Source organism: Melanerpes formicivorus, unplaced genomic scaffold, assembly GCF_026170545.1.
Source record: "Melanerpes formicivorus ecotype bairdi unplaced genomic scaffold, bMelFor1.0.p_v2 SCAF_62, whole genome shotgun sequence".
NCBI lineage: Eukaryota > Metazoa > Chordata > Aves > Piciformes > Picidae > Melanerpes > Melanerpes formicivorus.
Window position 1 is genome coordinate 2,228,925 of NW_027142414.1, and position 16,759 is coordinate 2,245,683.

Below are 16,759 nucleotides of genomic sequence, written 5' to 3' on the forward strand. Positions count from 1 at the left end.
AGGACTCATAAGACACTCAAAGAAAATCAATGCTGGACAGACTGTGTGTTTGTCCTGCCTAAATCAGGTCTATGATTCATGTTACTTCTCAGTTTGAATGCAGTGGTGATACCAAAACGTAAGAAAAATTACCACAGAGTTGTGTATTTTAACACTAGTGCTGGATAAAGAATGTATTAAGTATTTATCTTAATGGAAGGGTTGGGAAAGCATTATTGATGTGCTTAAAGCATTTCTTTTGCATGGTAATTTTTGAAGGACAAGAGAATGGGCAGATTGGTGCTGCTTGTAACAGGACAACAGAAGTGTGTGTGTGTGTGTGTGTATATATATATATATATATATATATATATATATACATATACACACACACACACACATATATTGCAGGAAAGGTCACTTTCTGGCACAACTGAATGCCACCTCTTACCCATGCACAGTTCACTGCTGAGAGTACTGCTTCTACAGAACTAGGCAAACACTACTGTGTGGCATTGGAACAACAATCAGCCCAAGTGATTAAACAGCTAGAGAGGTGCTGAACAGACTGTTTTCCATTAACACTCAAGTAGGGGATTGGGAATTACAAAGGAAAAAAGCCAGTGACAGAAGATATTTACACACAAAAAGGCATAGGAAGAAGGAAACAAAGGCCTTTCCTCATTATCAGCAGGGATGAACAAGAACTGATGAGGCTCATTTATTTTTCCAGCATCCAGTCCTAATTTTTGGACTTTAATTACAACATGAACCATGTGATACAGACCGTGTGTCCAAGTCAACTGACACTTGTATGAATAATTAACCATCTCCCAGTGATCCAGTAATCCCTTAAGCCATTTAACATCAGGTTCAATCCTACACACTGGATTTTCAGAGAGGGAGGCTGGTGGTCTGCAGGATTTCACATGTGATTTTACCACCTCCCTTGTAAGTCTGTGAAGTTAGAAAAAAAAACAACCAGTAATTTCTTCTCACTGTGGTTGTTCGATTGCATTTGTACCACAGGTTCCACTAATCCGTCTCTCTAGGTTCAGCACTTTCCATCTGAAATGAGCTATTACAGCCCAACAAGGAGAACTCAGCAACAATAAAAACTAGAATATTACTGTTAAAAAAAGCAACTTCATTACATTTTAATGGCTATTAGCAGTTTTGCATGTTACTGGACTGGCAGTTCCAGAGATGCCCAGGCCAGGGGGTTTGGAACTAGACGATCTTTAAGGTCCCTTCTAACGCAAACCATTCTATGAATCTATGGATCTCATTCCTGTTGATTTCAGTTGTCAGCTGTGTGCTTCTCCCATGTCAGCTTCTAGTCAAAACTTTTCTGCCAGGTACCAGAGTCTCACCAGTGCTTCACCACACATGGAAGAGTACAGAAGCCTTCAAGCAGTCAGTTGTGGATAGATGTGCTTGCCAACACTTGATTGAAATTAAATATTCTAATGACTGAAGTTCCTACACCAATCACTGAATACATGAAACATCTTGATGTGCTAATCATATGGGTTTAGCTAGTTCTGGTAGTCCATTCCTAAATGAAAATTAAATTCCTAATTACTTCACTCATCTCAAGAGTACACACATCACATTAGGGCAACAAGGCTGGTGAGAGGCCTTGAACACAAGCCCTATGAGGAGAGGCTGAGGGAGCTGGGATTGTTCAGTCTGGAGAAAAGGAGGCTCAGGGGTGACCTCATTGCTCTCTACAACTACCTGAAAGGTGGTTGTAGCCAGGAAGGGGTTGGTCTCTTCTCTCTAGCAACCAGCACCAGAACAAGAGGACACAGTCTCAAGCTGTGCCAGGGGAAGTTTAGGCTGGAGGAGAGGAGAAAGTTCTTCACTGAGAGAGTCATTTGTCATTGGAATGGGCTGCCCAGGGAGGTGCTGGAGTCACCATCCCTGGAGGTGTTCAAGACGGGATTGGACGTGGCACTTGGTGCCATGGTTTAGTCATGAGGTCTGTGGGACAGGTTGGATTCGATGATCTTTGAGGTCTCTTCCAACCTTAGTGATACTGTGATACAAACACATCTAAATTTTGGAACACAGTGAATCAGATGAAAGTTACATGGTGGCTTGATATTCCTCACACCTCCCATGCTGACTTTTGTCTTTTAAACAGCACAAGCCAAAAATTGAGGTGTGTGCAGTAAACTGAAATATACTTCAGCAGTTAAATGTAACAACAGGGAAATTTGAATTACATAAGCTTGCTGTACTGTGCTGGATAAGCTGTAGTATCTGTGCTTCAACTTCACCCCGTAAATCCAAAGCAAATGCATGACTACTCTCAAACACATAAATAGATTTACAGGAACTGGCATATTTAAATAAAACTGTAGCTTCTTTGCTCTCTTTTCTATACATCTAAAGCTTGTGAGTGCACCATAGCAAATTTCAAAGCAACAGACTTTCACTAGCAAGATGTACTTAAGTACCATTACTATCAACAAGCTCTACAGTGGCCTAGACCCTGGTAATAGACACCAGGGTAGGGGAGCACTCCTCAGCTTCATAACTTCTTTACAAACAGTCCTTTCACAGAATCAATAAGGTTAGAAAAGACCTCAAAGATCATCAAGTCCAACCTGTCACCCAAGATCTCATGGCTACTAGACCATGGCACCAAGTGCCACATCCAATCCCCTCTTGAACACCTCCAGGGACAGTGACTTCACCACCTCCCTGGGCAGCACATTCCAATGGCTAACACCTCTCTCTGGGAAGAACTTTCTCCTCACCTTCAGCCTAAACCTCCCCTGGTGCAGCTTGAGACTGTGTCCTCTTGTTCTGGTGCTGGTTGCCTGGGAGAAGAGACCAACCCCCTCCTGGCTACAACCTCCCTTCAGGTAGTTGTAGACAGCAATAAGGTCTCCCCTGAGCCTCCTCTTCTCCAGGCTAAACAATCCCAGCTCCCTCAGCTTCTCTTCATAGGGCTTGTGCTCAAGGCCTCTCACCAGTGGGTCAAAACCAACGAAGCAAAAAACAACCCCCCACCCAAAGAGAACCCAAAAGCAAAACATCTAAACAACAAATTTATTTTTTTTAAACAGATCTTGACATCTGCTTTGAAAGGAATTACATGAAGCAGTTATTTATTGTAAGATTGACTCAGGAAAATTCAGTCCTAGCAAGCATCTTTTTCAGGATCTTCTTTACCTTTTTATGCAGTGAGAACACAGGCAGAATGAGATTCTTGTTAAAAAGCTGAGCAACAATTCAGCCAGCAGTATTATTCTAATGAGCTTTAAGGAAAAGGTGTTGAAATAAAAGGGTTTGTGAATGTTACAGACAGAGACAGCCAATTTTGTCGATGCTGCACAGCCTAGCTGGAAGGTTGTCAAGAAAAAACATCCATCAACTCAAGTGATTAACCAAGAGGTTGAAGTGGACAAGAGGAAGGCCACCTCTAACAGGATAAAAAAGTTCATCCTGTTAAGAATTTCAGGTTGCATCCTTGGGTAGGACAGGATTTATTACACATGTCTGGCCAGCCTGATCTAGTGTGGGGTGTCCCTGCCCATGGCAGGGGGGTTGGAACTAGATGATCCTTGTGGTCCCTTCCAACCCTGACTGATACTATGATGTCCATGGCTGCTTTTTTAAGTCCAATGCTGACACACTACTAGTGGTTGCACTGGCAAGTACTCATCCTCTGCTTATGTGCCTCAAACACCATGCTCATTTCAGCTTATTTAGCCATGACTCAAGGTTTTGGCCACCAGAGAGAGAGGCTTATTCAGAAACAGTTTAACAGCTCTCATTAATGTTTGTAAATATGTGAAGGGTGAGCGTCAGGAGGACAGAGCAAGGCAAGGGGCAAGATAGGGCAAGGGGCAATGGGTGTAAGCTATAGCATAGAAGGTTCCATGTGAGCATAAGGACAAACTTTTTCACTGTGAGGGTGACAAAACACTGAAACAGGCTGCCCAGAGAAGTTGTGGAGTCTCCTCTGGAGACATTTAAACCCACCTGGAGGCGTTCCCATGTGACCCACTCTAGGTGATCCTGCCCTAGCAGGGGGGTTGGACAAGGCAATCTTTTGAGGTCCCTTCCAACCCCTAGCATTCTGTGATTCTGTAATGATGATGATCCTCTGTTTAAGGAAGAGCTCTCAGAGGAACCATCCTATTTTCAAAGACGACTGGTAACCATAAAATCAGAAAGTGAAAAAGGAATCTGAAAAATACCCATACAATAGTCTGGAAAACTAACAAATTTCAGTTATTTACAAATCTTAAGTCCTGACTGTCATGCACAATCTTTAGTGATTGAGCCACTTCGTGATCACTTAGTGATCGAACACCACTGCACAGCTATAGAGGGACTTGAGCTACCTTCACGAAAATCACCAACTGACCTATTAAGCCTTATCTTTTTTTACAGTTGGGTCATATTGACACTGAACATCTACCAATTAAGAGTGTGTCCACCACCACCAAGAAGGCTGGGGAGGGACTTCTCAGGATATCAGGTAGTGATAGGACTAGGGGGAATGGAATGAAGCTGGAGGTGGGGAGATTCAGGCTGGACATGAGAAGGAAGTTCATAGTATCTTACATAGTATCAGTCAGGGTTGGAAGGGACCACAAGGATCATCTAGTTCCAACCCCCCTGCCATGGGCAGGGACACCCCACACTAGAAGTTCTTCACCATGAGAGTGGTGAAGCCCTGGAATGGGTTGTCCAGGGAGGTGGTTGAGGCCCTGTCCCTGGAGGTGTTTAAGCCCAGGCTGGATGAGGCTCTGGCCACTCTGGCCAGCCTGATCTAGTGTGGGGAGTCCCTGCCCATGGCAGGGGGGTTGGAACTAGATGATCCTTGTGGTCCCTTCCAACCCTGACTGATACTATTATCAGTAAAGTTACAAGGAATAGGGTAATTGTTCCCCTTTTTCCTTCTCCTGTTTCCCCAGATTACCCTTAAAGGTCTTGTGCACAGAGAAGGTGCACAGCCTTGAGGTTTTCATTTCTGCCAGACTTCACTCAGAATAAGAGCCTGGCTCTTGTTCAATTCATTTCAGATTAACTACAGATGCTACCACATTTAATTACAGAGTCAGAATTTTATCCACACCATTAGTGTGCAAAATATAAATTCAGAGACTTATCACAAGGCAATACATTATCTATTCAACAAAACTGGATAAGGAAAATGAAAATCCCCCAACCCAATTTCTGCTGCAGGAACCAGACAACTCTTGACAGCTGGGGTATTTCTTTATTCTGACAGATTTCACAACATGCACACACTTGTGTGGGAGCATTACTGGCCAGTGACAGAATCTTACTGCTCTAAAGACAAAGTCACCCTGACACTTCAATACCTCTCCTCACAGGAAAAATCAAATTCTTTTTACTTCAGATACCCAACACTACTTCTATGTCACAAAACATCCAGAAATGGCACTGTCCTAGCGCAACTGACTGAATTCCTGATTTACCAGTTCACTTAAAGGCTGTATTCAAACTCAATCTGTGGAAGTCTATGGGCCAATCCTTACGCTCTTCCCCTCTCTTCTCAAAAGTCTCAGTGCATGAATGTAGGAGACAATATACCCATGCAAATTACTACTTCTGGATTCCATACCAAGATGGACCTAGAGAATGGATTATTTTATTTGAAAAACTAAATGGGTGGAAATCATTCAGAAGATCACTACAAAAATGAAAACCATTGTCTTCAGGCTGATAACTCCACAGGGAATTTGATTATCGTAGAATCATAGTATCAGTCAGGGTTGGAAGGGACCACAAGGATCATCTAGTTCCAATCCCCCTGCCATGGGCAGGGACACCCCACACTACATCAGGCTGGCCAGAGCCTCATTCACCCTGGTCTTAAACACCTCCAGGGACGGGGTCTCAACCACCTCCCTGGACAACCCATACATAAATCAGCAACAAATTACTGCCAAAACAAATATCTTACTGAAGGTGAAAGTGTAGTAATTTCAAGTACTTCATAGATTGCTTTGAAGCTTTGGATTATGTCAGCCAATAGCCAAAGAGACTCAAAAGAGCTTGTTTTAGATAAAGCAGAGGGAACTGGGATTATGAATCCTAGGATAATATAAATGTAAATTTATGGAACAACAAAAATGCAGAGGCATGCAGAAGCTGCTCCACTACTTTCTATAACAAAAGAAACCCCCACCCCCACCCCCCCACATTCAGTATTAATGCAAAGTATTCTGTGAGCCTGACAGATACAAAGCTGGTGGATAAAGTTTTCTTAAGACCTGAATTTTAGTATTCGGTTCACCATTACTCATTCTTAAAACACAGAAGAGGTTTCCTGACAGGTCTAGTTAGTCTTTAGTAACCAATCACTTCATGTCAAATCAATACCTCCACACATCGCTGCCCTTGGAGAACATGGAGGAGCGGATGACCTCGGGAGCCATCCAGGCGTACGTCCCAGCAGCGCTCATTTTGGTAGTTTTATGCCATTCCCTGGCCAAGCCGAAATCCGTGATCTTCAGTATCTTGTTGCTCAGATCTCCATTTTCCACCTTCTCGAGTATCAATACTAGAGAAAAGGGAGGGAGAAGAGGGGAATAAAAGGTACGCAGAGTGAAGCTTGTATTTATGCAAAAAAGGCCTTGCTGGAGACCTCCCAAATTTCAGTGTTCTGCAAAAAAGGCCTTGCTGGAGACCTCCCAAATTTCAGCGTTCTCCCTGACTTTCAGTTATCCAAACATAACACACACTCTGTTACAAGTTATTTTAAGTTGATCCCTTCATCTGACACGTGAACAGCAAATAACTTCAAATTTAACCAAGCTACCAAGCGCCAGAAAACAGATAATAACATAATTATTTAATGCAGTGCCTAGTGTCATGCTGTACAATAATTCTCTGGTAAAAGGACGTGAACCACTGTAACTTCTAGAAATCCAGATAAGGGAAGACATTTCCTAATTAATCCCCTCTCAGCAAGCCAGTAATAGCATCTTTTTCTTGAACTGCTTAGAGGATTTTTAGTGTTTTTTTACATCCAGATACACAGGCTGGATACACCCATGTATCCAAGCTCCATGTACAGAAGTCACAGTTAAAAGAAGATGGAGGGTCTATAATAACAAGCCAAATTCAAAATTTGATAAACCCCACCAAGTTATAGATTCCCTTTCCTGTTATTATGAAACTGTTTTCTTCAGTTAAGCTCTCAAGTTTCTACCATGTTTCAGTAGTAAAGGAGTCCAGGCAGAACTCAAAAATGCTTTGGTGTAAGGCACATGTTCTTCTTTACCCAGAGAGCTGTACTGTCACACCACTGTGAAATGAGCATAATCCAGAGGCTCTGTTTCTGGCCTGGTATCCACCCTGCTTTAGCAGCACCTCATTATCCTCTTTATCTTAAAGTGACCATATAGTTGTCCCAGCAATGTAACATCAAGCAACAGAACATAATAGGCTACCAAACATCCATGACTAACAAATGTAAATGACCACAAAGTCAAAAGCATTTGTATTACTATTAGCCCAATGATTTCACAGCAAAAGGCCACAAGTCACTAAGACACCATCATTATGCAGCTACTCTGTTTTTAATGTCATTAAAGACACATATTCCCAGGAAACAAGAGGGGTTTTCCCCCCTCTATTTCATGGGTGTGTGAACTGAAGACAATAACTAAAAACCAAAACCAACCCAAACACACAACCAAACAGTCACAGATCAAAACAAAACCTATAAAAGGCATTACAAAAATTGTAGTAAGATATTTAAACAATCTTCACAACCATTTTTAGCAGTCAGCAAAAAGACTCAAGTATTAGTCTCAAATTAACAAACTTATCTGGGACAGGCTGTCTGGGGATGTGGTAGAAGCCCCATCCCTGGAGGCTTTTACGGCCAGGTCGGATGGGGCTCTGAGCAACCTGATCTAGTGTAAGGTGTCCCTGCCCATGGCAGGGGCATTGGAACTGGATGATCCTAGAGGCCCTTTCTGGCCCTAAAAATTCCATGATTTAGGCAAGGAAGGGGGAGAGTGGGGAGGAGTAGGAAATAAAAATCTTGCATTCATTTGCAGACTTCCCTCCAATAATCAAAATGAGATCTTCCAAGAACTAACAGCCAAAACTGTTATTTCAAGCCTTCTGCATAAAAAGTGATACACATCTACTTGTTAAAATACCACAGTTATTTTAACAAAAGTGAAACAAACTCTGTTCTCTGAGGAAACAAAAAAAAGATACTACTTCATTAAAGATTTTTGTGAGCCAAGTCAAGCTGTGAATGAACTAGACTTTTGGGTAAGTTCTTGGTTCTTGCCTCTACTGCAAAATTCCTTCCTAGTATTACTGAATGCTCCATTGTACTAATTGCACAGGATGGAGGGTTTGAGGCCTAGAGTTACTATTCTCTTCCTTTGCACACTCAGAGCCACACTTCAGTGTAGAACAGAACCACCAACAAGAAACAAAGGCACAGAAGAAGCTTCCTTTGTGCCTTTTGTGGCAAGTCTAACTTTTCACAGAATCCTGGAATGTTAGGGGCTGGAAGGGACATGGAGAGATCATCTACTCCAATCCCGCTGCCAAAGCAAGATCTCCTTCTTCCTAGCAGATAAAGAAGTGCTAAGAGAAATTCCTGAGAGAAATTGCTAACAAATCACTCAACGATGGCAAGAGCGAAACTTTGTAAACCATATGTGCCAAGTTTCTTTTTATAACACGTACCCACTCTGCCTGAAGAGCTGACAGAGTAATAAAATCCTACTTAAAATTTAAAAGCAGTAATATACAGATGGACAGTGAAGTTGTAAAGGTAAAGTAAAACTTTGAAACAAGAAAGCATGGGTTTGGGGTTTTATTTTTTGCTTCCCTCCATAAGCACAAGAAAATTAGTTGTTCACAAGGTAGATCTGTTTCTGCCTAAAAGAGCATCAGATATTACAGCTGGGTTGTAGGCACCTTCCTGGCAAGAGGTTATTTAAATCTAATTACCTTGATTTGTATTACATCCTTACAAAATAATTAGTCTTTGCACAGACCTTTTGTATCCATGAACTTATTCTTTGGTCGGATGTAAGCTCAGTAAGGCAAATTACCATGACAAAAGACCACAGAGAAGGACAATGAAAGAGCTGCATTTATTCAAAGTCCTTGAGTCCTTAGTTACATGCTTGGTTCCCCTCTTATTTCCTTGTTAATACCAATGCTTCAAATCCAAATTGTAAAAATTAATTCTAAGAATCCTATCTCTCTCCAGCATCTATTTCAGTTCCCCTTATCTTGGTCAACACGGACAGGCTCACTTGTAAGTGTCTCCCAAACACATCTGTCAGATTTTTTTAACCAAAAACCTTGGCCCTTTCCCTCTTGAGATTGCACATATTTCAAAGAAGACTCTTGTAAATCAGTGAAATATGAATTCCTTTCTGTTTCCTCCTTTAACATCTCTTTCATGGAGAACACAAACCAGGTTGCTAGGACACTACCAATGCATTTTTTCCCATGCCAACCAACATAGTCTCATCTGCTTGTGAGCTTTATCTGCAACCAGCTTTTGCCTCTTGTTCAATACTTCTGAGAGCAACTTCTCTTCTGCAAGTGAGGGAAGAAAAATAAATTCAGACACAAATATACAGCATCTACACCAAAGCACTCATCTACTAAGGCAGCAAATCATCTCATTCTGGTCTGTTGATTTAAAAGACATGTACAAGATAAAGTGTTTGGGTTTTTTTTAAGTGAATCTTTCATATTCACAGCCTTAAAAAGAGAAACTGTTTGGCAGCAGATACTGGGTCTAGTTTTCAGGCAACCAGGGAAGAATGAGAGCAGAATCAACAGGAACATGCAGAATGTGTGTCAGCTTGTTAGTGATGGATCACCATCTTCCTGTTCCAGCAGCGCCCATGCAAGAAATCTCTCCCTGCTGCAATGCACAGAGACAGCCAAGCTGGATATGAAGCAATGCTATGTACTACTATTCCTAAGAACTCAAACCCATCTTTTCCCCCTCTGTAGTACCGGCTAAATGCTGTAGCATGTGTAGTAAACTGGTATTGTGCAAAAGGGCCTGGCAAAGCAAGCCAGGTATTACAAGCTTGTTCAGACAGCATGAGGACCCAACTGCTAGAGTAAAATCACTGAATGTAACAAATCACCAATAGCATGTTCTTTGCTTACTACAAGTGCAAAGCAAAGCATGGTGGCTTACAGTGGCATTAAAAGTTGTTAGCAGCTTCAGGTGAAGGGTGTATGTGTTCTTACAGGAGTAATAATCCAGTAGTGTTTGCATATATTTTCATATAGTCCTGAAAGACTCGGAACTTGCTCTCTGGAAAACCAGCATTTGACAGTGGGAAATTAGGTACAGTTCAGATGACCTCTCTCCAGAAAGACATGCCCCAGCTGAGACAACAGGAAAGGAATATGATCCAAATAAGCTTTAGTATGTCCTAGCAAAACCTTCGGCAGACCAAGCAATCACACAGATATAGGTACATGTGATTTTAATGTGCAATTTCAACTATTAAGAATTTATTAAGAACTTTATTATCACAAGGACTTGTAAAAAACATTACTGGTATTATTTGACCCCACTGCTTAATCTCTTGAGAGCCAAGAAGAGTGCAAGTTCTGCAAGACAACAGTCAATTGAGACAGATTAGGTGTGAGTTCAGATGGATACAAAGGTAGAAATTAAACACTGGGCCTTCCCTTATCTAGGTTATGAAGAAGACTTTTTTTTTTTTTTTTAATGAAAATGTCTTTTGAGGTTTCTTGATATTATTTGAGAATATCTTTGGAGCCTTAAAAGAAGCATCAAGGGAGAAAGCCTCCTCAAGTACAGAAAAAGAAGCAGGCACCATATAAACAAATGGGAGGGTAAAGTAACTAGGGACAACAATCCAGCACCTACTGGCTTGATGATGAGACAGACTAACAGTATAAGGCAAATTCAAAGATCATTTAGCAAGACTCAGTCTTGTGCAGTCCTTAGTCACACTGTCTGAGATTACAGCAAGGAAACAAACAACTTTGTACTGCTAGAGATGAGAAAACATTTCATTGTTACATCTTCAACACTTTTTAGAACAGGTTTCCATCTATGTGATGCTTTTATTTCTGCTCAAGTCAAATCAAGCTACAGTAACAACAAGGAAAGCCAGCACTGTGTGTCTTGCTTTCACCACTAACTTCACAGCGTTCTCAGTCATCTCTGAGTAATTCAGAGGTATAAGGTTGCAGTGGGCAACCTATTCTCTGAAGATTTAGGATACCCTATGCCTGGGACTTCAATACTTCATTGACAGTTATGATCATGCTCACAGCACAGCCTCAAGACCACTCCAGTTGCTAACCAGACTTTTTTAATTGGGTCCTCTAATTTGTCTTTGTTGCCCTGAATGAACTCAGAAATCAAGATCCATGTTATCAGAGAATAAGAACAGAGTAGAGTAGAACAGAGCAGAGTAGAACAGAGTAGAGTAGATTGGAAGAGACCTTTGAGATCATTGAGTCCAACCTATCATCCAACACTATCTAATCAACTAACCCATGGTACCAAGCACTCCATCAAGTCTTTTGCTAAACACCTCCAGAGATGGTGACTCTTTAGTCATCAAATCCAGGCATTTACCTCTTCAGAATCACAGTAGTGTGGAAAAGTAATTTTCACAAGTCCAATTGTTTAAAGTGTTTTATTTCAGTTGTTTTGACTATTGAAGCTAGATAAGAGGCCAGAGCCAAAGTAGACTGATAAAGTTTGCAAAAAGCATCTTTAGTACATTCTGTGGATCATGGAATGCCAGCCATTGAGATCTTTCATCACATCTAATACTCCTCAGTTACTAGGCAACACCAGATGCTGAAACTGAAGTGTCACTAGAGACCTTCTGATACAACCACAGTTTCTCATTTCAGTCTCAAGCTGCACAAAGAATGAAGAGTAAAGATTTAACCCAGCTAGTGCTGGTACCATTTAAAGATGGTTTCTTAGTGAGCAACTGTGGGGAAAGAACTGATGAAGGACCAAAGAACCTCTTGTTTGTGACCTAAGCTAGCAGCTTTGCTAGCAGCCTCGGAAGTGATGGAAATCAACTTCTTGAGGTCAGATGAAGCCAGTTTACCTTCTCCTGTCTAAGTACCATTCTGTATGTGGATTAACAGCCATCAGGCTTTTGACCAAATCCAATGTCAGCGTTACTAAAAGTAGTAAGGTTTTTTAGAAGTACACCGATCCCAGTGATAATAGAACCCAAAGGGGATGATTTTCACTTTCATGAGTCACAGGTGGACATCAAGAAGAATGAGGGCTTTCTTCCTAAAGCAAGAGTCAGCTCAGATGCTCTTACTGTTTAAACAAAGATCTGGAATGAAAATAGACTTCACAGAAACAGATCCACTGAAGTATGGTGGATACAATAGAATCTGATATAGCTCTTTCTCCTGCTCCATCTTCCAACCTGGTTTATTCTATTCTATTGCATTCCCCATTACCGTGCTTTACTAGAAAGACAAAAACATCTGCTTTAGTAGTCAAAGCAACACAGAAACAACTTGATTATGAAGACTGAAGTCTTCATGTGGTTGCTACTACTGTTTCTTCAGATCTATCTTATTATCAGCAGTTACTGTGGAGATGTTTGCACTAGACAGTGGCTTAATAGGACAGAGCTAAGGCTGATGTTGGTCTCATAAGACTATTAAGAATGGTTCTAAAGGTGGAATTTCATGTTAGAACACTTAACTTCCACTAGCAACTCATGAACCTGGACTAACATGTTTAGGATTTGGACTATATGTACCTAGGAATATTCTATGTCCTTTCAGAAGGAGAAATCACTGCAGTGAAATCACTGAGACCTGCAGCTATAATTTTTTGTTACTAACAGCATCCACAACTAGTGCCCCAAACCACTGGTTTGTTCTAAGTGGGCAAAACAGAGAATTGAATTAATTCTGAAGGCATTGACAGACTAGATGCCAGCCAGATTTCAACTCTGCCACAAACTATAAGATAAAACTACAAAAAAAGCTGCCCTGGAGGCAAGTTACAAACGTTTCTATTAAGATCAAATTCTGTCTTGCGTGCATGAAATAGATGTACACCTACCACAGCCTCACATGTTCAAAGAGTAAATTTCTCCCCCTTCTCCCTCACTCCATCTTCATGGATCATTAGAGTGAAAGTTGGCTTGGATGAAACAAACTCACAGCATCTCAGAAGGCAGTCTTTCTAGGTTCCAAACAGTCAGAAAAGACAAAGCCTTTCCCAGAAGGGAATTCCAAGCGTAAGTCTAATATATATGTTCTCTCCACAGGAGACTGACTTGATGAGAGGCACATCTGTGCTAAGTGTCCAAACTCAAACCACATGAATATCTGCAGTCTGGTATAAGTAAGGGAACTTCTCTAATTGAAATTGCTAACACACCAGATGTTAGAGAGCCACCTGGTGAAAAACAATTTACTCATAGTTGGAAGATTATCTCAGTGTCCTAAAATGCAGTTAAATTAGGTTTTCAGAAGTGTATCTGTCCTACTAACAATATAATAGTGTAAGTCAGACTGGTACTACTGTTTAATCAGTCTCAAAGAAAACACTGGTCAGTGGTGAACATCTTTTGACAAACCTACAAAGCCTTACTGCAAAGACCTTGTTTCCAGGTTTACAACATCCACCAGAAAGACATAGGATTAGATACACAAATGCACCACAAGAGGGTAAAGAGAGGGGTATAAAGCTGTATGTCCTTTGATCTACTTGTATGTTTAAATAAATCTTAGGAGGGCCAGGTAAACCACACCTAGTAGCTGCACCAGGGGAAGTTTAGGCTCGAGGTGAGGAGAAAGTTCTTCACTGAGAGAGTCGTTTGCCATTGGAATAGGCTGCCCAGGGAGGTGGTGGAGTCACCATCCCTGGAGGTGCTCAAGAGGGGATTGGACGTGGTACTTGGTGCCATGGTCTAGTCATGAGGTCTGTGGTGACAGGTTGGACTTGATGATCTTTGAGGTCTCTTCCAACCTTGGTGATACTGTGATACTATGTCTGTACCACTCCTGCTTCTTAGCCCTTGCAGTAAGAAATTGAAAACTACTGAGCAAACTTTGCTTTAGGAATATTATCAACTTTATCATTGTGTTCCAACACAAATAACTGCATTGTTGATATATTTTTCATGCTGCTTAACCCAGCTGATTTCTATTGCAGTGTGATTTGCTCCTCTCTAATTATGCTAGAAGCACCAACTGGTCTGGATTTTCCCTGCCGAACTATACACTCTTCTATCCCTTTCATTTTTCTCTTCTCAAATGCGTTTACTCTTCTTCCAAACACCCTCCTCTACTCTACATAAACACACACACACACAAAATCTTCACTGAATCTTTCAATATCATCACTAAAACAAACATGATAAAGCTTTACATAGGATTTAAGGTGGTCACTTTAAAAAACCTCAGTAATACACCTCCTGTGTTTTTAACCAGCACCATACTACCTCCAGTATGCATGAAAAGAAAGGATAGAGGTAGATTACTTTCACAAAGGAAATTAAGTACAAAAAAAGGTTGGCAATGAAATTCACAGCTGCTGTTTTAATACTCTTCTGCTTGTATTACACCAACAGAGCCAGGAAACAGGTTATAACCTCCTCTCACAAACACAAACTTCTCCTGGAAGGCTGAAACACTGTCAGATTCTTTGCTTGTTAGTTTTGTGTGGTTTATTTTAGCTTTCAGCTACACTTTTGGACAGTTAGGACAGTATTCTTGGTCTCCAGTGGGCCAAGGGAGTGGGAAAGAATAAGTAGGGAAAAAATAGACACTTTAACCTGTGCTGATCCACTTGCTAGTAACATCAAAGACCCAGCAGGAAGTGGCTCCTCATTTCATCTGTCAAAATTAAGTGACAAGGCAGCAAAATATGGTCATATAATTGCCTTTTTCTAGCTCCTCAGCTTAGATTTATCTGCATAGTGTAGCACCAAGCAGAAAACTCCTTTGCTTTGCTTGTGCTAAATGCTGACTCATCACTTCAGAAGCAGAACTATATTCAAGGAGGAACTACTACAGTGTGGTCACCCACAGCAAAACCAGCCCATTTTTGTAAGTGAAGTTAAAGGAAAGAGGCTGCTGTCCTCTGCACAAAATAGTATGAACAGCCAGACATAACATTTACAGGCTGTACCAGCTTCAGCTTCTTCAACTACTCCACAGTTACATTCCCAATTTATTTAGCCCACAGCTTACCAGGAAAAAAAACTTCTTGACCTAAAAGGAAAAAAAAATGCTTACTACAGAATATCAAGGAAAGCAAGATTACCTTGCAGTACCACCATAATAGTTAACCAAACTCCTCATCACCCTTGTATTTCATGACAATAGCTGTATCAGCAGCTTCAGAGCTTCATGCTCTCTTTCCCAGACTAGGAAGTATGAGGGTACATTAAAAAAGGAGAATTAAATTGAACAAAATAAACATAAAAATCCATGACAGTCTCTTGTATGGTCCATCTTAAGAGTTCACACCAAGCCATTTACTTGGGGATGATGCTACTCAGTAAGCCTGGCACAGAAGAATAGAAATCTATTAGCCTAATGGAAATGGTTACAATCATTAAGTCAAGGGATAAAGAAAGAAATAAGAAAATGACTGAGTGCAACAAGAACTAAAAGCATGCAGGAAAAAGTATGGAAGGGAGCAGGCTAGAAGACAAGGATGCTACCATGGGGAAAAAAAGATGGATTTGTTGTCTGTGGTACACCAGGATACATTTTTGATTTGATGGCAAAGTGCTGGCTTCACATTTAACTTCCATGTAACTTTTCCCTAGCTGAGACAATACAGTCAGACTTTTAGGGCCAGAATGCCAGCTATTCTTTTCTTTAAATACTACAGGTCCAGGCAAACCATGAAGTAATAGGATTACTACCTAAGGATAAAGCAATGTTACCTCATGCTCTGTTGTTATATTTTAAGATCTATCAATTCCTCATAGGGACACCTACCTCTAACAGTGTTTCTAGCATACTAGGGTGGATAGCAGTGCTTTCAAACAGGTTGGGAGAACAATCTGAAGAAAGTCTCAGAAGCTCACTTACCAGAAACATAAGAAAATCTGATTATGAAGGTACTTCACGTGCCAGAGCTTAAAGGGAGCTCCTGGACCTGGAGAGAGAGAGGGTGGCCCTGATTGCAAACTACCAAACACACAGCGACTTGATACAGAATTGAGAAGCCCTGAAAAACCTAAAGGTGGTGGAAGTATTTGAATACCTGTATCAGTGCACTTCAGTAGTTCTGCTTCAGTCTTCACTAACATCAGCACTGTTGTGTGTCAAATGCTTTGTCATTCAAGATTGCAGGAATGAGGAAAGCAGTCACGTCAAAAATAAGGACAAACTCCTGCAAAAGGATTTAGCCTACAAGCACATCCCACTCGCACCAAGAGCCCCTTTTCATTATTTTGTGCTGTATTCTGTCTCCTTGCAGCCACATCAGTCAGTTACAGTCCAAGAGCTAGACAGCAGCAACAGTGATGGGTGGGTGAAAGTGACAAGAGTAGGGGCTAGAAATAGGATAAATCTGTCATCTTTGTTAATTTACTTCATGTAGAAATGTTTAAGATTTAAACCATTGAACATCCAACACCCTGCATAGACTTTGTGTAGTATTTTTCCCCAGTCTCCCATATTCTTACCTTGGCTTTCAGATCAGTTTCTCCTTTAGTCCCAGTGCTTCACCATACTTACTGTTATTTTGTTAGATTAAAGAGAAGTGAGAAGACCACTA

General features: G+C 41.1%; 1 protein-coding gene across 1 annotated transcript in view; it reads right to left on the reverse strand.

The window, feature by feature from the left end:
• MAP3K9 (mitogen-activated protein kinase kinase kinase 9) overlaps positions 1–16,759 on the reverse strand; it is a 79,539-nt gene that overhangs the window by 42,526 nt on the left and 20,254 nt on the right. The window contains exon 3 of the mRNA XM_068162131.1: positions 6,355–6,535. Coding sequence (XP_068018232.1) covers positions 6,355–6,535 — 181 coding nt within the window. The remainder of the gene's footprint in view (positions 1–6,354; positions 6,536–16,759) is intronic.